Below are 19530 nucleotides of genomic sequence, written 5' to 3' on the forward strand. Positions count from 1 at the left end.
TCTGAACTGGGCCTCCTCAGAAATGTGGAGGGTGGAGTCCACCGTTGTAATGCAAGAGTGTTGGGGGAAGCCAAGCAAGCCCCTTTTTTATGGCATGAGCTACCTTATAATGATGGGTTTAATTGTCCAAAGCCTATTTTGATAAGCTACGGAGAGCAATTAAGTGTAAGTTTAGTAGGTGAGGGAGTAGGGTAGGTCGTGGGGTGTTAGAGGTAGGGATAGGATCCGGGGGAAATAGTCAGAGGGTTTGGGGTCTAATCATATGGGGTAGGTGGTTGTTGGTTGGGGCGGGTCGCCATGCAAAGTCAGGAGGTCAGTAGTATACTCGCCCAGGAGCTAGAACTGTTTTTGTTTTTGGCTTCCTAACTTTCCCTTCTGGATTATTCTCTCTCTTCCAACCTCTTCCATTGGGCAGAAGATACAAAAGTTTAAGAACACGCATTAACAGCTTCTTGAGGAGAGACTCCTGAATGCGCCTCTTATGGACTGAACGAACTGATTTCTCTACACATTTTCTCTACTGTTGTAGCACTATATTTCGTATGCTTCACCCGATGCCTATGTGTATGTATTTACATTGTATATTTATCATACGTCTTATCTTTTTCACGTATGGAACGATCTGCCTGGACTGTATGCAGAGCAATCACTGTATCTAGGTACATGTGACAATAAATCTAAATTTACTTCTAACTATCCTGCTAAGTAAGTCTGAACCATCCAAAAACTTTGACGTTAACTCAGAGTTTCAGAGTGTTCGGTAATTTCCCGTCTGAAGTCCAAACTTCCCAGGCAATTTCTGTGTAGTTGGTGTGTGGAGACTTCCGAGGATTCCTCAGCGCATTTTGAGGAATACCTCCATGGCATGGTCACATGGATATCGGAAGTTCTGGGAAACCGTGTGAGTGCTCAATTAATTTCTGAGCGATTAACCAATAAGCAGCTAAGCAGAAATGGCCCCTGCTTCAGTTGGTGCTGAGTTAGTTAACCTAAGATTAGGGTCGGGGTGTGGATTTTAGCTAGCAACTGAAGGAATGATTATTTTATACCAGGTCAAGAAGTTGTAGGACGTGGAGGAATATTTGGAAATGATTGTGTTCCAGTTATCTCCTGTCCTTTCCCTTCTAGATGGTAGAGATTGTGGATTTGGGAAGGTGCTGTTGGAGGAGACTTGGTGAATTTCTCCAGTGTTTTTTATAGATAGTACACACTGCTACGAATGTTGGAAGGAGTGGCTGCTTAAGGTACTGAATAGCGTGCCGATCAAGTGGGAGGCTTTGTCCTGAATGGTCTACAATAGAATCTCTCGTGTTGTTGGAGCTGCACTGATCCAAACAAGTGAGAGAGTATTCCATCCTACTCTCTTCTGCCTCGTAAATGGCGGAAAGTCTTTGGGCAGTTGGGCCGTAAATTACTCGTCACAGAATTCCCAGCCTCTGACCTCCGTTGTAGCTGCAGTATTTTTTTGGCTGTTCAATTTCTGGTTAAAGTTAACCCTTAGGATGTAGAGATGAAGACTCAACTCAGCTGAAATAGGCTTGACTGTAATATCTTCTGTTGGAATTGACTGGATTATTTTTCTTTCGCCAAATAAAACTCCCAGGAAAGAAAACCAGGTTATAAGCAGACGTGAGCTTAATATGCTGTCTTGTATTAACAATTGAAATACCAACTGTCATATGTTTAAATAGAAATGTGAGCCAGCTCAGTGCAGCAGATACTTTCTATTCATGAAAATGGCTCAAACCTGTTTAATATGGTGGCACGTTACACTTTCAAAGGATAATCATTTGCATCCGATCTGGTTGTTTCTCAGCCATGCTTCATGTACTTTGCAGATACTGAGAGTGCTAGAAAATATTAAATAATGCAGGTATATTTCTGAATTGATCTCTTTCCCAGCGTGGTAACCAGTATTTGATGTACCGTCGCCTCTTCATGGACATTGAACGAGAGCAGGTGAAAGAACATCAACGCCAGCGGGAACATGAAAAGAGGATAGCAAAGTGAGTGATAAATTTAGTTGAGGCAGTGCTGATACTCAAACTCAGTAACTTAACTGCTGCCTGAACTTGGGAAAGCTGCTGGTCTTGCAACAATCATCAACAGAATTCACTTCAGGGCACTTGGCTCAAGAATGTGTAATACCACTCGCCCACAAATGAACAACTCTAATAGAAGACTATGCTATTGAATTTGTCAGAATCGTTCAAAAAAACATTTAAAAAAAAAAAAGATTTATCAGAATCACATAAATCATAGAATGATAAGGCACTGAAAGAGGCCATTTAGGTCACTGAGCAGGCACCAATTATTTTGAAATATTGAATTAATTTGTTTCTTCTTCAAGTATTCATCCTTTGAAAGCTACTATTGAATTTGTATCCACCACCTTATTGGGCAGTGCATTCCAGATCCCAACCACTTGTTGCATTTTTTAAAAACTCTCATCTCCTCTCTGATTCTTTTTCAAATCATCTTGGATCTGTGCCATCTGATTCTTTATTGTTCAGCCATTGGAAACAGTTTTCTTCATCAATGTTTCATGATTATAAATATCTTTATCAAGTCTCCTTAGCCTGCTCTGCTCGAAGGAGAACATCCCCTTGAAGCTAGTAGCAAACATCATGCAGTGAGTCAAAAGACTTACTTTATTGCATTGTTACTTTCTCAACAAGTACTTTGTTCAGTGAATGACTTTGAAAAACAAATAAAAAAGACAATAGGTTAACTGTGCTGTACCTGTAAATAACAAATTTATTATTAGCTCAGACGTTTTATGTTTGTAAGACCACAGTATCCATGTTGCTTTAAAAAATTTTGTTCAGAATTAAGGAGGAGAAGGAGAAACTAAGGGAAGCAGAAGAGAAAAGGATGCTTAGGCTAACTCATCAGAGAGAGCTAGTGGCCGAAAGTGGAAGGATTGCTCAGTTAAAGGAAGAGGAGAAACAGAAGAGAGCAGAAAATGTCAAAGCCCAACGAAACAGAGAGAGTACCAGGTGTGTTGCGAATTCTGGCTTTCACAGGACATGGTGTTTTATAGTTATGAAGAAAAGGGAAGGAAATAAACCCTGTGATCAAATTAATCTTGCCTTCACATATTTGTTATTGTGGTTACATGCACATAGTTTGAAATAAATATTTCTTTTTTTTAAATTTAGAGTACGGTACCCAATTCATCTCTTTCCAATTAAGGGGAATTTAGTGTGGCCAATCCACCTAACCTGCACATTGTGGGGGCGAAACCCACACAAACACTGGGAGAATGTGCAAACCAGTGACCCAGAGCCAAAATCGAACCTGGGACCTAGGCATTGTGAGGCAGCAGTGCTAACCACTGCACCACCATGCTGCCCTAAAATAAATATTTCTGATGGTGCCTTGCAGAGTATTGTTGCTGGAGAACTGATTTTGGAGATATCACTTTAATGACAGAGACGCAATGCAACAGAAGGGTTATCAGATTGTCCTGCGGTCTGTGAAGGCACTGTGATTAATTTATCTTTATAGTAGTGGTACTCTTTTACTATTTTCCAGTTAAGTGAGGAAGTACGTGTCAATTTGGATACCATGACCACTGAACTCTTAAGTTAAGACTGGCCATAATGCAGTGATTAGTTCAAATAATAAAAGTAATTATAATTTCCAGTAAATACGGCAAATAACTTTAATTGGTAATTTGTATAGAAAAAAATGTGACCACATATTTCTATTTTAGAAGGGGGAAATTGATATGGAATAGTACATATTTATAATTAAAGTTTCATTTGATGGAATAACAAGACTGAAATTATTGATAAGGTAAAGGGAAAGATCTTCCCGTTGTTCACACCAGTGGGACCTTCCGGTCCCGCCTATGGTGCATGGTGGTGTGGGGTGAATTCAGTGAGCGATCCCGTTGGCCTCGGCGGGAGCAGAAATTCCTGCTGCCGGCCAACAATGGGCCACCTCCCGACGACAAGAAACACGCCACAGGGAAGCCAGAGAATCTTAACCAAAGTATGGGAATTGTATCATCTGTGGAAATTTTATTTAAATGACAAGAGAAGCTCATTAAATTTAATCTAATATATGGAGTTGTATTAGGTAAGGCAGATAGATACAAGTGGATTGTCTTGCAGAAAGGGTAATACAAAGTGAGTGTTGGAACAGAGATTTGGGCTTCAAAGGCCTGTAGCTGTGACACTATAGCAGTTTTGCATCCTCGAACAAAATGCACTAGGTTTTTTGTCTTCATACTGCTGTTAAGTGTATGTTTCATTTCCGTACAATTAATAAATCTGTTACATCTGACTTTCAACGCTTTTAAGGAATCAGTTTGTAGTATGAAAATATATATTTTCCCCTCCTGTCACTGTTTTCAACAGGTTCTTGACAGTTGGGACTAATGGGCTTTGCCACAAGGTAGTTTAAGATTTTTTGAATTCAGATTGATCTTGTGTATCAATTGGTGAGAATTTACCTATTTTTTATTTGTTAACAGGAATTCACAATTAGTGGCAAAAGGTGTACACTTTTTTAAAGATTGTATTGTTATGTTTCATGCTATTTTAAATTTGCTGCACTTTCTAAGATTATGAATTGCTACCTTTGCAATGCAGTTGGATGGGGGGGGGGGGGGTCTGTATTTTTAAGTATGTTTGTCATGTTGGAGAGAGGCTTTAGCTAATGAGAGTTGGTGGTTAAAATTCAATTCCAGTAAAAACGTATTCCCAACAATTTATTCAGTGTCTTCTCACTTATATAGCTCAATTAAAAATGGAAAAGACAAGCTCAGCAACAGATTTATCAACATCTGAAAATAGGTGTCAGAAGTGACCCTTCAGAATATTTACCCAAGCATTTACTGAGTATTTTAGGGCTTTAAATGCTGGTGGGTCTGAAATATAATTTGAGTGTTTCTGTGTTATACTCAGCTTTATATCTCTTCTGTACGCCAACAAGAAAAGGCTGAGCAACTGATCAGCTACCTAATGATAAACTGTTTAAAGTTCCAATGACTGCTGAGCAGCACTATTTTCAATACCGCTTACTTGCCCTGAATTAAAATGAGATGTTGATAGTCACGGTAGAAAACTCAAGATTGCAGCCAAAACTGATAAGTACAATTGTGTGTATATAGATGAATTTTAGGTGAGTTAGAGGTGAGTGATGTATCTTCACGATCACTAACAACGGATTATACTTGCTTTGGGCTGAGTGAATCAAGCTTCTTCTTCTCAGCTTTCTTGCCATCATTAATATATTGCAGATATGTAGAAGCCTTAAGAGCACAGATGATGGAGAAGATTAAATTGCAAAACACAGATCTACCTCCACTATGTTGCTGTGGAACAAATTTCTGGGATTCCCATCCGGACAAGTGTGCAAACAATTGTGTTTTCTATAAAAACCCAAAAGGTACACAAACTGAATAATAATGCTTTTATATTATATATTATTCGTACAACATTTGTTTCTTCTAAATACTTAATTTAGAACAGTGGAAGAATTTTGCATTATCTGACCAAAGGTTGTGTGACAGACGGTAGATGAACTCTGCACAATATGTAAAAATATTGGATTTTACACACAACATTCGAATTAGGAGCCGGTGGAGGCCATTCGACCCCTTGAGCTTGCTCTGCCATTCAATAAGATCATGGCTAAAGTATCAGATGAATTCCATCCACCTATTTTCTTAGGAATTGAAAGGTTATTTTGGGGTCTGCCTTTTCAAGGTTTAATAAGATAAATTGCATCTTTGGACCTTTCCATATATACTAATCCACAGTTTATCAATTAACGAAACCAAATCAATCACAACAGGACAGTATTATGCACTATGTGAACTTAACTCTTTTCCAGAGTCACAAAAGACAAAGTTGCACAGAGCTGTATTTACTAGTACTACTTGAATTAACATCAGTTAGAATGATGCAACACCATCAAAACACTAAGCATTAATGATCATGGGAAAATATTTGAATATGTAAAATCGGCCACATGAAATTTGGTTGTTTTCGACGCAATAGTAATTGCAGTGTACACATCATTGCAGCGATAACTGAGTTTTGCTACATATATATGGTGTTGATGACATTCAGTTATCAAAATTATAGTATGGTTTCGCAAGATTAGTTTAACAGTTTTATTTTAGAAGTATTTATAAAGTTCCATTATTCAATTTTTGGCCTGATAGGAAGATACACAACTTCTGCAGTAGTAGGTTGACTGATGGAACAAATGGAAATAAATGAGTATAATATGGTAGCCAATACAGAGACGTGGTTGCAAAGTAACTCCAGGTGTGACCAGAATATTCAAGGGTCTTTGGTGTTTCAAAAGACAAGAAGAAACGAAAAGGAAGTAGGGTGTTTTCCTTAGTAAAGGAGGAGATCAGTACATGAGTGAGAAATGATTTTGGTTTGCAGGATCAAAATATAAAATCATTTTGGGTCAAGATGAGAAATATCAAAGAAAAGAATACACTAATGGGAATGGTTTATAAGCCCCCTCCCGAGAATAGTGAGACTAGGACATAATGAACATCATGAAATAATGGGGCTTGTAAGAAACGTGGGAGATTTCCATCTTCATATAGATTGGACGAGTCACACTGGTGATCCGTAAAAATCCTTGTTCATTTATCTCACCATCAGCTTCATCAATCATTTCCTGTAACTCTTCATCAGCTAGATTTTCATCCAGTTCTTTAGCAACTCTCTTAAGGTTCTTGAATGATATCTTTCCAGTGCCATCACGTCAAACAACCAAAAGACTTTCATAATTTCTTCCTTGGAGTCTTTCTCACTCATTTTCTGAGTCATAGCTAGGAAGTCATTGAAATCAATGCTACCAGATCAGGATATTTTCTTCTAACATTGTGTTCTGAAATTAACAAGGAAACAGGCCTTGTAATGGGTAATGAATAATTATTGACCTCAGTAAAGGGTCCTCTATGTATCATGGTGACATTTTACATTCAGTTAAGAGTGAGGAATTTGGGTCTAAAATTAGTGTCTTAAACTTGCATAAAGGCAATTACAAGGGTATGAAGACCGAGTTGGCGGAAGTGGAATGGGAAACTAGGTTCAAAGGTAAGAAGGAAGAGAAGCAGAGGCAGACATTTGTTAAAGTTAGTGGTGTCCAGAAGACTGGGAAAATTTAGAAGCTAGACTGACAAAAGGAAGAAATTGATTATGAAAGTAAATTAGCAAGAAATATACAAAACAGACGGTCACAGCTTCTACAAGCACATAAAAAGGAAGGCAGAAGCTAAAGTAAGCATTGTTCCCTTAGTTGGGACTGGGGAAAGAAGAAAAAAAGCCAAAAAACTTAGAACAAGTGTTTTTTAATCTGTCTTCACACTGGAAGACACAATAAGCATCCCACAAATAGTAGAAAATCGAGGCAAAAGGGAGGGAGGAAGGAACAATCTAGTACAAAAAGTACTGGGAAAGTTAATGGGACTAAAGATTGACAAGTCCCCCTGGATGTAATGATGCTACAGAGATTGGGGGGGGGGGGGGGGGGGGGGGGGGGAGTGGAGACAGGACTGTTGAATTGAGACCACAACCAGATCAGCCATCATATCAAATGGTGGCTTAGATTCAGAAGGGCTGAATTGTCTAAAATCATAGAATTTACAATGCAGAAGGAGGCCATTCGGCCCATCAAGTCTACAGCAGCCTTTGGAAAGAGCACCCTACCTAAGCCCGCACCCCCACTCTATCCCCATAACACAGTAGCCCCACTCAACCCAACCTTTTTGGACAATAAGGGCAATTTAGCATGGCCAATCCAGCTAACCTGCACGTCGTTGGACTGAGAGAGGAAACCCCCGCAGACATGGGGAGAAAGTGCAAACCTCGCACAGACAGTGACCCAAGCCGAGAATTGAATTTGAACCCTGGAGCTGTGAAGCAAGTGCGCTAACCACTCTGCTACCGTGCCCCCCTACTCCTGTATCCAATGTTCCTATCTTTTGGGCCTACATTCATTAATGTTTAGGAAAATAAGAGGTGATCAGAATCATATAATATCCTGACGGGGCTTGATGGGGTAGATGCTGGGCGGATGTTTCTTGTGGGGGTCGGATTATAAACTAGAGGGCTCAGTTTTAAAATAAGGGGTCTCCCATTTAAGAAGACAATGAGGTGGAATTTGTTTGTCTTTGAAATTCTTTTCCACAAAGCAATGGAGGCTGGGTCATTAACGGAGGTTTAATCAAAAAGGAGGTTGAGGATTATGGGGGGGGGGGGGAGACAGGAAAGTGGAGTTAAGGCCACAATCAGATCTGTCACAATCTTATCAAATGGCGATTAGGTTCACTGGACCAAAAGACCTCCTATTTCTTATCTTATTCTCAAAAATCGAGGATTGCTCCTTCTCTTTCTGGGAATGCCTCCAGTGTGCCTAGAGGCCTTGCTTTCCTGCAGGATTCATGAGACACTTTTTTTTGTGTGATGACAAACATTTGCACCCTAAGATAAGATTATATCTTTCAAAAGTGCTCATAAAATTGCCATCTAGATGGTCCATCATTAGTTCTAGAGACATAAGGAGATCTCTGCCCTCAGTGCATGCTTAACGAGATTGGCCATTATTTAGATTTATGGAGCAATGATGTCTAGTTGGTTACCGAGTATGTATTCTGCAGTTTAAATCCAGTTTCAAATATCTGAAATCAGCAAATTTACAAAATAATAGTTTTTATATCAAACTGATCTCAAGGAAAGATTTCAATGTATACTTGTGCCATATTTGTCTCCCTCCGCTCCCCCATCTCCCGTGCCCACAGTGTATGTCAAAGCACTACAGTCTGTATTATCTTCATGCGATGCTTGGGATGGACACTGTAGAAATACCTCAATGAAGAAGATTGCATCAATGCACTTGTATTCAGCCTGGAAATGATTCAGCTGCTCTGGGAAGTTAGATTCACTTCAGCAATCAATCATCACCAAAAAGACTGATCTCTGGAAATGTCCGAAAATGTACAGGTGTCTTTTTGATAACAGTGGATGATAAATTATTGGTGTTTTCCATAATTATATGAGAAATGTATTTTTAAATTGTCTAATCATTTTTATGAATTTTGTAATTGAAGATAACAGATTTGGTAAAATTGAAAATATCTCCAAGGGCATTTTAAAGAAAAACGATAGGGATTTCTAAATTTGTTGATTCTCGGTTTCGTAAAGGACAGCTTAACTTCCAAATGCAAGGATCATTATTTAACATCTTACAATTGCCTATCTCTTCAATTTACTGTTTTTTTTTTTGCTTTTATTTTCCATTCTGCCGTAGTTTTATAAATGGAGACCCTCGTGGGGAGATGTTTTGATTTGGGAATAGATTGATCTGCCAAGACCAGTTATCCCCAGATAAATTTCATCATCTCGCAGGCAATCTCAGAGTAAATACCAGCTTAATTATTTTGCCAGGATAGATGCAAGTACTACTTGTCATATACACAGCAGTTGTCGTCGACCTCCAGTTTGCATCTCTCCTGGTTTATACAGACCCTGAGGCTAACAGCTACACTGTAAATTTCTAATAGAACCCTGTACCTTTGTCAGAAATAGCTAAGCATCCCAACTAGTGGTGTGAAATCTTCTGAGTAACCAAAATCTAACACAACACAGGGCAAAATTAGCTGTCCACTGCTTTCAGTTTTATTTTGTGATGCTGTTGTGTTTGTTTCATTTGCATTTGTTATTTATATTGAAGATTTTTTAATGTAGTCTACCAGTTATGTTACTAAAATGCCTTTTTCTTGGCATTTAATAGCCTGTCCAATAAATTAAAAGAATAATTTGAATAAAGCATATTTAGATTTGTGCTGCTGGTTTCATTTTATATGCAATAACTTGTCTAAACTGTGAATTTGTGATTTACATATCAATGCAATTTATTGACCAATAATTTTTTTTTTAAATGTCTCACATGTATGAAGAATATTTGCAATAAAATCGGATCTAATTAAAATTAAGCTTATACATTGTCTGAAGATTGCTGCATCAATCTTGTGCTCATATACATTTATTGTGGAGTATTCCTGCTTAAGTAGAGGCATTTGTAATTAAACAAAAATGCACAATTGGAATACAATTTCAAAAATCTGTATGGGTGAGATCAAGGACATGTGGAGTGGACAAACTGATCGTAGAGGAGTCCATTCAAGTGAGGGCACTGAAAAAGAATGTTGTAGTGATAAAGGACAGTCCAGTCAGGTTGAAAAATACTGCTCTCTGCAGCCAAGATCAGGAGGTCTGAAAGTTGTGTTGCTTGGTGCCTTAGCTGGAGAATTTGGTGGGGGAGAATGTAGGAACCAACAATTTGACTTAAACTAATAAAGCTATGTACAGGTGGTTGGAAGAACTGGATTCTAGATTAACAAGCAAAACATCAAGGATAATAATCTCTGGATTACGACCTAACCCACCTGAAAATTGGCATAGGTTCTGTAGATCATAGAATTTACAGTGCAGAGGGAGGCCATTCAGCCCATCGACTCTGCACCGGCTCTTGGAAAGAGCACCCTAACCAAGGTCAACACCTCCACCCTATCCCCATATCCCAGTAACCCCACCCAACACTAAGGGCAATTTTGGACACTAAGGGCAATTTATCATGGCCAATCCACCTAACCTGCACATCTTTGGACTGTGGGAGGAAACCGGAGCACCCAGGGGAAACCCACGCACACACGGGGAGGATGTGCAGACTCCGCACAGACAGTGACCCAAGCCGGAATCGAACCTGGGACCCTGGAGCTGTGAAGCAATTGTGCTATCCACAATGCTACCGTGCTGCCCTATTCATGTTCAAACATGGTCCGAGGGAATGGTGTGGGAAGAAAGACTTTCAGTTTATGGGGCACTGGCACCAAGACTATGAAAAGTGGAACTAACTAGAGCTGTGGATAGTTAAAGTCAAGTGCAGGGAAATTAAAAAAGTTAATGAGAAACGTCGCCAATACAGAGAATTGTGATTTGGATAAGGACAGGAAGGGACAGAATTAATGCTAATAGTGCAACAGAGAATAAGAGTCATGCAAACAATACAGGTAGTAGTTTAAATAAATAACATTTATTGCCTTATCTGTATGCACAAAACATTCCAAATAAGATAGATTGGAAAATGTTGCAAATAAAGATTTTTTAAAAATATTCCAGGATACACATTTCAAAAGACAGAATGCAAAAGGAGACGGGTACCTTGATAGTAAAGCATTAACCAGTCTTTCATGTTAGATTTTGTATGGATTTTAAGAAAGTTTTCAACAGACAACATCTGCATTCCCTTCATCAATATTTGTTTTGGAATGCCAGCTACCATTTTGTGGGTATTTTAGATGCCATTAATTGGTTAGATTTGAATCCAGAAATGATTGGATAGTGTTTCAAGCATCCTTTGAAAAATAATACACTTTGCATGGGATACATTTCTACTCCCTGATTGAATTATAAACTGTTAAATAATAATCTTCATTGTCACAAGTAGGCTTACTTTAACACTGCAATGAAGTCACTGTGAAAATTCCCGAGTCGCCACATTCCGGCGCCTGTTGAGGGTACACTGAGGGAGAACTCAGAATATCCAAATGACCTAACAACACGTCTTTTGGGACTTGTGGGAGGAAACTGGTGCGCCCAGAGGAAACCTATGCAGACACGGGGAGAACGTGCAGACTCCGCACAGACAGTGACCCAAGTCAGGAATTGAACCTGGACCCTGACGCTGGTAGGCAACTGTGCTACTGTGGGGTTGTGTTGCCCGTGGGCACAGATAGAGTCGTGTGATAGTTGTGACATCATTGGCTGGTTCCCAGGCTTTGCCTCAAGAAAATCAAAGCTTTCGATGATGAGGCAGATCAACAGCGGGTCAGCCGATTGCACTTGGTATCAGACAGTCAGGTTGTGGGCAGAAAAAAAAGACACAGACCTACAATTGAAACTGGCACCCTGAGGAGCTCAGCAAGTGTGCAGTTATTAAGGCATGGAGGTAGAGTGAGACAGAGATTTCTTGCATTGCAATAAATCCAAGACCAGCTGCTATAATTGGCTTGTATTGCAATATAATCTAGACTCTTTATTTTAAGGGAAGTTGCGAACAGATCGTGATATCACAGTAAAATGGCAGGACAGTTTGGTACATTGACTTATTCAAGGAAGAATCTGAAAATTGGAAGCCCTATGCAGGAAGTCCTTAGCTAACAAGGTTTCCAAGGATCTTGCAGTCTCTGCTTTCCTTAGCAGCACTGGCAGTAAAACTTTTAATCTACTCCTGGCTGATTCAGCCTAAGAAACTTTGGCAGCAAACCATTTTCAGAATTAACGAAGACACTGGAGGCCCATTATTCACTCAAACCACGAATAATTGCGGAGCATTTTAGATTTCACAAGCAATCAACTAGGAGGAATGAATATAACACAGTTTGTTGCAACACTAAGGTGACTCACAGTAATATGAATGATTGGAGACTGCCTGGTTTGTGGGCTAAAGAATGAGGTCATACAGTGGAGATTGCTAACTGCACAAAATTGAAGTCTTAAAACAGTCTTCGGGATATCGGTTTTGATGGAGCTTGCTGCTAAGGAGGCTTCTCAGCTTGCAGTAAGCACCAGGATGCATAAAATAACCACCACACTGAAAATGTCTACCCAACAAGTTCTATCTGACCTAATGAGACTTGTGGATACAGGAGTCTTAAAACCCGTCACCACGAGTGACTGGGAAACTGTTACTGTGCCTGTAATGAAGCAGACGGGATTACCATCAATCCAGTTTTATGTGCGGATCAATACCCATTACCGTTGATTGAGAATTTGTTGCCCAGTAAGGACAGGTACTTAGCAAAATCGACCTATGCAGGCTTACCTGCAAATGAATGTTACAGCTGCATCTCAACACCCACTCGCCATTATAACACAAAGGGCTATTCTGCGATAGGAGATTACGGGGGCGATTCTCCAATATGGAGCCCTAGTGTTCGCGCCGCCGTGAACGCCGTCACGTCTCACGATGGCGTGAACTGGGTACGACCGATTCTGGCCCCCACAGGGGGTCAGCACGGCGCTGGAATGGTTCACGCTGCTCCAGCCTCCTTGGCACCGCGCCAACCCGCACATGCGCAGTTGGGCCGCATACATGGAGGACTTGTTTAGCGCGCCGGCCCCGACTCAACATGGAGTCGGTGTTCAGGGGCTGGCCGTGCCAGAAAGTAGGCCCGGGTAGGGAAGGCCGGCCCGCTGATTGGTGCACCGATCGCGGGCCAGAGGCCCTCTCCCCGGTAAAGGAGCCCCCCCCACAGGCCGCCCCCCCCCCCAACCGTTCACGCAGCGTTCCCGCCAGCAGTGACCAGGGGTGAACAGCGCTGGCGGGGGCTCTTTTGTATTGGCGCGGCCGCTCGGCCCATTCGGGCCGGAGGATCGGCAGCCCTGCCGATTCCAGCGGCCGGCGCCGCGCCAAATGCGCTGGCGCAAATGGCGCCAATTCTCCGCACCTCAGAGAATCAAGCGCCGGCGTCGTGGCGTGGTTGCAGCGATTCTCTGGCCCGGCGTGGGGCTCGGAGAATCACCCCCTACCTTTTGGTATAACAGCAGCACCCACATTTCAATGGTCCATGGATCAAATCTTAAGCGATCTACATGGGGTACCATGTTACCTTGATGACATACTGATCACTGGTATCAAGGAACTGGAACACTTAGGTAATCTAGAAGCTACATAGAAACAGCCTCAGGTGCATGGTCTTTGTGTCTGGAAAGAAAAATGTGACTACTTTTTTAAAAAATATTTTTATTGAAGTATTTGCAAATTTCTTATAACAATAACAAAAGCAATAATAACATAAACATCAACATGGTAAAATAGGCATTTCCCACCCAACCCCTTCTGTACATCCCTCAACCATATTGCACCTACCCACGCCACCCCCTCCCCCCCCCCCCCTTCGGAATGCTGCTTCTGCCGACATTTTAATTTTCCCCGAGAAAGCCGATGAACGGCTGCCACCTCTGGGAGAACCCCAGCATTGACTCTCTCAAGGCAAACTTTATTTTCTTCAGCCTGAGAAACCCAGCCATGTCACTGACCCAAGTCTCCACACTCGGGGGCTTTGAGTCCCAACACATTAAAAGGATCCATCTCCGGGCTACCAGGGAGGCAAAGGCCAGAACGTCACCCGCGTGTCTAGCACCCTGGACATTGCTTTAGCAAAACCTGCCAAAACCCTTTAAGCTTCGGACATGCCCAAAACATGTGGACAAGGTTTGCTGGGCTTCCTGCACACCTCGCACATCTATCTTCTACCCCGAAAAACTTGCTCATCCTCGCTGCCGTCATGTGTGCCCGGTGTACCACTTTAAACTGTATTAGACAGCCTGGCACATGATGAGGAGGAATTAACCCTGCTTAGGACGTCTGCCCACAGACCCGCCTCTAACTCTCCACCTAACTCCTCCTCCCACTTGCTCTTCAGTTCCTCCACAGGGGTTTCCTCCGCCTCCAACAACTCCTGATAGACACCTGACACCTTACCCTCCCCCACCCAGGTACCAGAGACTACTCTATCCTATATCCCCCGTGGCGGCAACAGCGGGAAAGCCAACACCTGTTTCCTCAGAAAGTTCCGCACTTCCAAATATCTGAAACCATTCCCCGGCGGCAGCTTGAACTTATCCTCCAGCGCCTTTAGACTGGGAAAACGTGCGTCTATGAATAGATCTCCCATCCTTCTAGTTACTGCTCTCTGCCAGCTCTGGAACCCGCCATCTATCCTGCCCGGTGCGAACCTGTGGTTATTGCAAATCGGGGTCCAGACCGATGCACCCTCCACCTTCTTATACCTCCTCCTTTGCCCCCAGATCCTCAGTGCCGCCGCCACCACCACCGGGCTAGTGGAGTAACGGGCCGGCGAGAACGGCAGAGCTGCCATTACCAATGCTCACAAACTGATGCCTTTGCATGACGCCGCTTCGATCCGGTCCCATGCCGATCCCTCCCCCATTACCCACTTCCTAATCATGGCTATATTATCCACTCAGTAGTAATTGCAGAAGTCCCATTTCCAAGCCACCTGTATTCCCAGGTCGCGAAAGCTCCTCTCTACCATCCTAAGCGGCAGCTCCTTCAGTCTCCTCTCCTGCCCCTTGCATGGATCACGAACAATTCACTTTTTCCCATGTTCACTTTATACCCTGAAAACCTGCCAAATTCTCCCAGGATCTGCATAACCTCCCCATCCCCTCCACCGGGTCCGAAATGTACAAGAGCAGATTGTCCGCGTAAAGCGAAACCCAATGCTCCCCCCCCCCCCCCCCCCCCCCCGAACCAGCCCCTGCCAATTCCTTGATGCTCTCAGCGCCATGGCCAACGGCTCTATAGTGAGAGCAAACAGCAACGGGGAGAGGGAGCACCCCTGCCTCCTCCGTCGGTGTAGCTAAAAATACCCCGACCTCAGCCGGTTCGTGCACACGAACTTGCTACTGGTAGACAGCGCTTGGTAGAGCAATCGCACCCAGTCCATAAAGCCCTCACCAAACCCAAACCTTCCCAGCGTCTCCCACAGATACTCCCACTCTAGCCGATCAAAAGCCTTCTCCACGTCCATCGCTACCACAACCTCCTCCTCCACTCCTTCTGAGGGCATCATAATTAGATTTAAAAGCCTCTGGATATTAGCATTGAGCTGTCCACCCTTAACAAATCCAGTTTGGTCCTCCCCTATCACCCCCGGGACACAGTCTTCTAACCTCGTGGCCAAAATCTTAGTCAGCCGCTTGGCATCTATTTTCAAAAGCGAAATATGACCCACATTGCTCCGGATCCTTCTCCCGTTTAAGAATGAGTGAAATCGAGGCCTGCAACACCTTTGGGCAGAGTATTCCCCTCCTCTAGCCTCGCTAAAAGTCCTCACCAGCAGTGGGCACAACATCTCTGCGAACTTCTTATCGAATTCCACCGGGTAACCATCTAGCCCCGGAGCCTTGCCCGACTGCATGCCCTCCAGTCCTTTAACAATTTCCTCTGCCTCAATCGGGGCCCCCTGCCCCTCCACCAGGTCCTCCTCCACCCTCGGAAACCTCAACTGATCTAGGATTGGCCTCAACCCTTCTGCTCCTGCCAGGGGTTCCGACTCATATAATTTGCTATAAAATTCTTTAAAAACTTTGTTCACCCCCCCCCCTGGGTTCAAGACCATGTTACCCTCCCTATTCTTTACTCTCCCAATCTCCCTGGCAGCCTCTCTCTTCCTAAGCTGGTGCGCCAGCATCCTGCTCGCCTTTCCCCGTACTCGTAAACCGGCCCCCTTACCCTCCTCAACTGCTCCACCGCTCTCCCCGTGGTCAACAACTCAAACTCCGCCTGTAGCTTCCGTCGCTTCCTCAGGAGCCCAGCGTCTGGGGCCTCCGCATATCTCCTATCCACTCGAAGTATCTCCTCCACTAATCTCTCCCTCTCCTCTCGTTCCTCCTTTTCTCTATGGGACCGAATCAAAATTAGTTCCCCTCTTACAACTGCCTTCAGAGCCTCCCAAACCGTCGCTGCTGATACCTCTCCCTTGTCATTTGTTTCCAGGTAGTTCCGGATGGACTTATTCACCCTCCCGCAGACCGCGTTGTCCGCTAACAACCCCACATCTAGTCCCCACAACGGGCGCTGCCCTCTCTCCTCACTCAACTGCAAATTCACCAATGCGGGGCATGATCAGAGATGGCAACTGCCAAATATTCCGTCCCCGCCACCTTCGAAATTAGCACCCTGCTCAGAACAAAGAAATCAATGCGGGAGGAAACTTTATGGACATGAGAAAAAAACGAAAACTCCTTCGCCCTTGGCCGCTCGAATCTCCACGGGTCTACACCCCCCATCTGCTCCATAAAACCCCTCAATTCCTTTGCCGCGGCAAGCCTCCTCCCAGACCTGGATTTTGGCCGGTCCAGTTCGGGATTAATGACCGTGTTAAAGTCCCCCCCCCCCCCCCCCCCCCCCCCCATGATCAGGTTGTGAGACTCCAAGTCCGGGATCCTGCCTAACACCCGCCTCCATAAATCCCACATCATCCCAGTTCGGAGCATATACGTTCACAAGCATCACTCGTACACCCTCCAACTTCCCACTCACCATTATATATCTACCCCCCTTATCTGCCACAATTCTTCCAGCCTCAAACGCCACTCGCTTATTGATCAATATTGCTACCCCCCCTGGTCTATGAGTCCAGCCCAGAGTGAAATACCTGACTAACCCAAACCTTTCCCAATCTCGTCTGATCTATAATCTTTAGATATGTCTCCTGAAGCATTGCCACGTCTGCCTTCAGCCCCTTTAAATGCGCAAAAACGCGAGCCCTTTTGACCGGCCCATTCAAACCTCTCACATTCCAGCCTGGACAGGGAGCTGCAATGTGACAACTTTCAAATGTCAGTACAATATTCAGACCTTGTGATCGATAGCAAGGCACACAAGGCACCTAAGAAGATGGAGATACTGGAGAGGCCCCACAAACAACAAATGTAACACAGTTAAGATCATTCCTAGGGTTAATTAACTATGATGGGAAATTTGTTTTTGAATCTAGCAATCCTGCTTTAACCATTGCATAAAACAAGAATGGGATTGGACACCAGAGTATGAAAAAGCAAATCAGTCAGTTAAAGAAGACCTAAAGAAATTAAAAGAGTTGGTAGATTTCAACCTGACGTTATCTCTGCAACTTGCCTGTGACGCCGTAAGGGTGGCACGGTAGCACAGTGGTTAGTATTGTAATTTCACAGCTCCAGGGTCCCAGGTTCGAATCCCGTCTGGGTCACTGTCTGTGGAGACTGCACGTTCTCCCCGTGTCTGCATGGGTTTCCTCCGGGTGGTCCGGTTTCCTCCCACAGTCCAAAGATGTGCAGGGTAGGTGAATTGGCCAAGCTAAATGGACCTTAGTGTCCAAAAATGTTGGGTGGTGTTGCGAGGACAGGGTAGAGATGTGAGCTTAAGTGGGGTGCTCTTTCCAAGGGCCGGTGCAGACTCGATTGGCCAAATGGCCTCCTTCTGCACTGTAAATTCTATGAAATCTATGGAGTTGGGGCAGTGATGTCACACATACTATCTTCAGGGAAGGACCAATAGCTTTTGTGATGCGTACCTTAACAAGTGCTGAATCGAACTACGCTACGTTGGAAAAGGAGGCACTGAGTATTATATTTGGTGTGAGAAAATGTCATCAATACCTCTATGGTCATCACACATTGCTGATGGAGCACAGGCCCTTAACAACTATTTTTGGGCCACCTAAGAGTATTTCTTAATTGGCAGCAAGCAGATTCAACAATGGTCATTAATGATATCTACACATTCCTTCGAGATCAAATACCGTCAATCTGCGAGCCAAGCCAATGCTGATGCATTGTTACGTTTGCCTTCTGGTCAGATACCATGCAGTAGTGAAAATATATTCTATTGTTTTACAGGATATCTCCCCGTAACTGCAGCTCTGATCCAATAGCAGACCAGAAATTATCCCGTGATGGAGAAAGTGCTGGAAAACTTTTTTAAAGGAGTATAGTGAGTACGCATCCCAAATTAAAGCCATGGGCAGGATTGCCCGTTCCCCAAAGCCGATTTTGTAATGGGCGATCGGGCGGAGAATCCCTTTTGACACCAAAATCGGGGGCGGTGTCTGTTTGATGCAGGTTTTGTATGCTCCGCCCCCTCCAAAATGGCATCATCGCGTTGCACGCCATTGGGACGGCTTTAGCTCGTCACCTGAAGGCCCGCCCGCGATAGGCCGAGTTCCCGACCGCGCGTTTGACGTACGGTCTCAGTGGTCGGAAAAACCGGTGTGGCAGCTGAGGACTGTCCGGCACCGCTGCAGTCGGGAGGGGGCTGTGCTGCTGGCCCGGGGGGGGGGGGGGGGGGGGGGGGGGGGGCCTTCCGCGAGGGCTGGGTTGGGCTGGTGGAGGGAGGCCAGGGGGACACTATCTGGCAGATGGGGTCTGTGCATGGCCGACGCCATGTTTTATTGCGCAACCGCTGCAGGTCGTTGTGCGCATGCGTGGCCACGGACTCGGCCATTCTCCACCTGTTTTTATCGTGGGAGCCAATAGTTTTACGCGCCGTGGCTGCTAGCCCCTCACTGGTCGCAGGATCGTTAAGGACACGGCGGCGATTTTTTGGATGTAAAACGCTGCAGATCCTCTGCATGTACGCTCCATTACGGTGAATCCAGCTCCATATGTTTACCGAAAACTTGAATTGACAGTACAGGGTGGTTGCCTGTTGTGAGGGATGAGGATAATAATTCCTCCAAACTTGGGACAAAGATTATTGGAACAAGAAGGACACCTGGGTATAGTTCAAATGAAGGAACTTGCGAGGGGCTACTTCTGGTGGCCGGAAATTAATGCCCAGATTGAGGAACAAGCAGGACATGCCAGTCATGTGCACGGGTAAGGAACACACCACTGTTAGCCCCATTGCATCCATAGATATAGCCGAAAATTCCTTGGCACCAGAGATAGGTTACAACACAGAAGGAGGCCCATTTTG

The 19530-nt window shown here is 44.0% G+C and overlaps 1 protein-coding gene across 3 annotated transcripts in view; it reads left to right on the forward strand.

Annotated features, from left to right (window-relative positions):
- ccdc15 (coiled-coil domain containing 15) overlaps positions 1-9976 on the forward strand; it is a 51771-nt gene extending 41795 nt beyond the window's left edge. For 2 of the 3 annotated variants that reach the window (XM_038778647.1, XM_038778646.1), the window contains 4 exons: positions 1903-2006; positions 2829-2999; positions 5252-5400; positions 8783-9976. In XM_038778647.1, coding sequence (XP_038634575.1) covers positions 1903-2006; positions 2829-2999; positions 5252-5400; positions 8783-8898 — 540 coding nt within the window. In that variant the 3' untranslated portion in view covers positions 8899-9976. The remainder of the gene's footprint in view (positions 1-1902; positions 2007-2828; positions 3000-5251; positions 5401-8782) is intronic. The other variant, XM_038778648.1, reaches the window with a different exon arrangement.
- The last annotated feature ends 9554 nt before the right edge of the window (positions 9977-19530 follow it).

Source organism: Scyliorhinus canicula, chromosome 19, assembly GCF_902713615.1.
Source record: "Scyliorhinus canicula chromosome 19, sScyCan1.1, whole genome shotgun sequence".
Classification (NCBI taxonomy): Eukaryota; Metazoa; Chordata; class Chondrichthyes; order Carcharhiniformes; family Scyliorhinidae; genus Scyliorhinus; species Scyliorhinus canicula.